Below are 4,417 nucleotides of genomic sequence, written 5' to 3' on the forward strand. Positions count from 1 at the left end.
GGTATGACTTCACAATCCCAATGAAGTCTTCAAGTCGTTAACCTTAAGGGTTTTGGAAAAACCTAAGATTAAAGGAGAATCGACTCTAATCGCAACTAGTATTCATCACACAGGAGGTGTGGGGATTAGTTTTCCCAGTTGATAGGTCTCTCCCTTATATAGTATTCAAATCAGGGTTTGCAATCTAATTAACCTTGGTAACAAAGCATTCAATATTCACCATTAGATGAAAACCTGATTAGACTCAAGCTAATATCTGACAACCGTTAGATCGCACTTAACTTGTTACACACAAATGAAAAGTGACTTCATTTAGATATGAGTAACCGTACCTAAAAATGTGCACCTTTGTTGGATCAATAATAGTTAACCAAATTTATCCATATAAACACTTTCATATCAACCTTAGTCATCTTAACCGCAACTAGTTCAAATGACTCAAATGAGACGAGTTTTAGAGTTGTTCAATTGTTTATATTCTCATAGAAGTATACAAGACACAATTGAAACAAAATCGGTTTGATTCACATGAATCAATTCATGAACATTACAGCCACGGTTTGCAAAAGATTGCATTTGTTATTATATAAATGTATTGGTTTATGACACAATCGATTATAGAACTTAACCCACTCAAGTATGCAAACAGTACGCATACTTAAGTAGCCGGACTTGGACTAGGCCGACAGTATGTGAACGGGTACGCATACTATCACATATCCAAAACAACAGTTACGGGTACGCATACAATAGTTCTTGGACTTCAACTTAGTTCGCCAGTATGCATACGGGTACGCATAACAAGGCTCCCGGATTTTACCTGACCTCGTCAGACGCATATGGGTATGCATACTATACCGGTCTTGGATTCAACATATATACAAGTACGCAAAATATGTCTATAATACAATTATGGTTAAGTGTTCTAAACTATATTTCAATCATGGAAACATTCTTAGAGGATAACAATAGTTTTTTTCACAAACTATTAGCATCAAAGCAATTTTCAGTATTGAAATAATCAATACGAAACATTCCAGGTCTATATCAAATGACTGTCTCACACAAATCATGTAAGATGTTACCAGACGATTTTCACATGATCAACTTTTGACTTGCGTCAAGAATATAAAATGAACCTAGTTAAAGCGAAATCTTACCAACACATATTTCGTGAAATATGTGAATGAGTTAAACTCAGCTTGAAACATCAAGTATGTATAATCGCATACTATATAGTAATACAACTTTTGTCTCAATAAGGAGATAGAGTAAAAATAGACTTTCTGAGTGATAGATGAGTTTCAGTCTCCACATACCTTTTGTTGATGAAGTTCCACAAGATATCCTTAGTACTTCTTCATCTTGAATCGATGAACGACGTGAAGTCTAAAGCTAAATCCTACACAATATATCCTAGTCCGAGACATTACTATAAGTCGACTAGAAATCAAAACTTATAGTTTTTATCACTAAACTTGACAAACAAGCTTGAGATATCAACGCTTGCGAGTTCGACCGAGAAGTGCTCTAACAATCTCCCCCTTTGTCAATTTTAGTGACAAAACTATCAATACATATGGATTAGAAAATAAATAAAACTTTGTAGCTTCTCATCCAAATGTTTGATCTCCTTGGTTCTTCAACAATAATCGCTTCGTCGCTTCCAAGTACTCCAGTGATTCTGAACGTGTTCAACTCAGTATCATAGTTGTTGAAGATCCGTAGAGATAAAAATGATAAAACAGTTGCTCTCAATCATTGTTATACAATGTCATAGTATTATATATACTTGGCCCCAAATCCGCATATGCTATCTTGGATAATACTTATATGCTATCTTGGATACAGAATCCGCATATGATAGGGAATGGTGGCACTATTATATATACTTGGCCCCAAATCTGTATATTGTTATTGTTAGTTTGTTTCTGCTATCTAATATATAAATCCTAAACTTCTATCACTTCCGCTCTAGCTGTACATCTTATCAGTTTGAATCATGAAAGAAACTACGATGGCAAAATCATCAGTAACACCGTTACTGGTATTAGATGGAGAAAGTGAAGAGATTACGTCAAGCCTCCTACCAGAAGATATCATTGTCGACATCCTTTCGAGGTTACCCATAAAATCTATACTGCAATTCAGGTGCGTATGCAAACATTGGTACAGTAACTTACTCAGAGACCCAAGTTTGGTTAAAATCTATATTAAAAATAGCATTGAAAGTGATAAGTTTAATGTTTTTTCAATAAAAGATGGCCGTGAGTTTAGTATGCTTATTAGAAAACCATCATCATCGTTAACAACATTTGAAGATGACTCCTTTGAGCCTATGAATGTAATAGATTTGCCATTTAAATCTCAACTGGTTAGGAATCCAAATCTTTGGATCCACACTCATGGTTCTTGTAATGGATTGATATTGATGAAAAGGTATATCGTTGGTGTTGGTTATGCACAGGATATTAATCCTATCCTTTGGAATCCCACCACAAAAGAGTTCAAAGAAATAGTCATTGATAAAGATGTTGATTATGGACAACAGTATGATCCATCAACAATCAAACCCAATTACGGGCTTGGTTATAATTGTGATACCAACGATTACAAGATTGTTAAAGTTGAACTTGTTTATAGTTCTCATAATCTGCTTGTTTGTGTTGGTTCTGGAGTTCAAGTTTATTCATTAGGATCGAATTCATGGAAAACGTTACCGGGCACTGTTCCTTATGAGATACTTCATCATGATAATGAATTTGTTAACGGAGCACTTCACTGGATAGCAAATACATGCCCTGTATCCACTACTGGTCCACTATCTATATTAATTGTTTCTTTCGATATACGAGGCGAGATTTTCAGGGAAGTTCCACTTACTGTACAAGTCGGTGAACTATTTAGCTATTTTTGGGCGACATTAGGTGTTTTAGGAGGGTGCCTTTGTGTCGTTTTTTGTGGTTATTTTGAATTTGAAGTATGGGTTATGAAGGATCGCGACGTGGGAGAATCCTGGACTAAATTGTTCGTTGCCCAACACCCAGTCAAAAGACCTAGGTTGTGCAGCATGAAATTACAATGGGAATTCCAGAATGGTAAACTTTTGTTCACAGCCGAATCAGTAAATGGCAAGGATATATATTTCGTTATATATGACTCAGTGAGCCACAAATGTGAAGTTCATGATACCTATCGCATCCCAGGAAACAACTACTGTACAAAAACCTATGTGGAGAGTCTGGTGCCAATTTCTGGTACTTATGCAGGCAGGGAGCAAGATGATCCAATTTTACAAAAACAAGCAGTAAGCAAGTATCTAAAGGATGTAGATCTCAGTTATGCTGCTGTGACTTCCCTAGTGGTTTGCAGTTTTGTTGCTGTGATTTTTCTAGTGATGCATCTCTCGTCTTTACTAATGCATCTTTTCTAGGTTTCACTACGGTTTTGAATTTGTTACCCTTCGTCTGTCAATGACTGTGTTTTATATCTTTTGGTGTCACAACGTCGGTGCATGTCTTATATTTTTGGTGTCCCATATCAGGCGTCTGTCTTTTAATATGTGTTTAGAAATTAAACAGAATTTTACAAGCCTCCTACCAGATGATATCATTTTGAACATCCTTTAGATGTTACCGGTAAAATTAATACTGCGATTCAGCTGCATATGCAAATTCTAGTGCAATAAGCTATTCAAAGACCCTAAGTTTGTTAATATGCATTAAGAGCAAAAAGTGTAATGGTTTTTCAATAAAACATCTCCGTGATTATAATATGCTTACTATTAGAAACTCACCGGAATCAACAACGGACACTGTTGAAAAGAACTTGTGAGCAAACCAAATTTCTGCCGTAGAGTTTGACACATCTCAACGCATATGTTCTTTTGACTCTTTTCTGTGGTTTATTTCTCTTGTTCTTTCTCGTGAAACGTGGAACATCAGGACCCAATAATTTTCTGGCATCCCCTAGAAGAACAGTTTAAGCAATATAATATCTATATTCATCGTAGATACATTCAGGTATTCGGCCTCAGGGTTTTCATTCGTCGCACTATATTCAGGTATGTGGTTTTTGTTCATTTAATTGATACCACCGTAACTTTCTTTTTCCTAACCTCTCTCTAATACTTTTTAAGTTATGTTTCTTTATATACGCAAAACTCAAAGCTTGTTAAGTATCGAGCAAGAGAGAGGAGAGCATAAACGCGCGTAAGCAATAGACTACATTGATAATAATTTTGGTGTCAACTTTCATGGCTCAACAGCCTATTTATATTGTTCACAAACTTGACGACCACTCAAGGAACTTTCCTAACTAAGATCAAACTCTAAACATAGACACTTTCCTAATATAACTCTCACAACTTAATGTGCATATCTCCTAAATATAGACTCTCATATATTATTTCCTAATA

The 4,417-nt window shown here is 35.6% G+C and overlaps 1 protein-coding gene across 1 annotated transcript; it reads left to right on the forward strand.

Annotated features, from left to right (window-relative positions):
- The first annotated feature begins 2,017 nt into the window (after nucleotides 1-2,017).
- On the forward strand, nucleotides 2,018-3,433 carry LOC113337681 (F-box/kelch-repeat protein At3g06240-like). The gene has a single exon (XM_026583283.1). It carries the CDS (start codon nucleotides 2,018-2,020, stop codon nucleotides 3,431-3,433), a length of 1,416 nt encoding a protein of 471 aa, XP_026439068.1.
- The last annotated feature ends 984 nt before the right edge of the window (nucleotides 3,434-4,417 follow it).

Source organism: Papaver somniferum, unplaced genomic scaffold (assembly GCF_003573695.1).
Source record: "Papaver somniferum cultivar HN1 unplaced genomic scaffold, ASM357369v1 unplaced-scaffold_17180, whole genome shotgun sequence".
Taxonomy (NCBI): domain Eukaryota; kingdom Viridiplantae; phylum Streptophyta; class Magnoliopsida; order Ranunculales; family Papaveraceae; genus Papaver; species Papaver somniferum.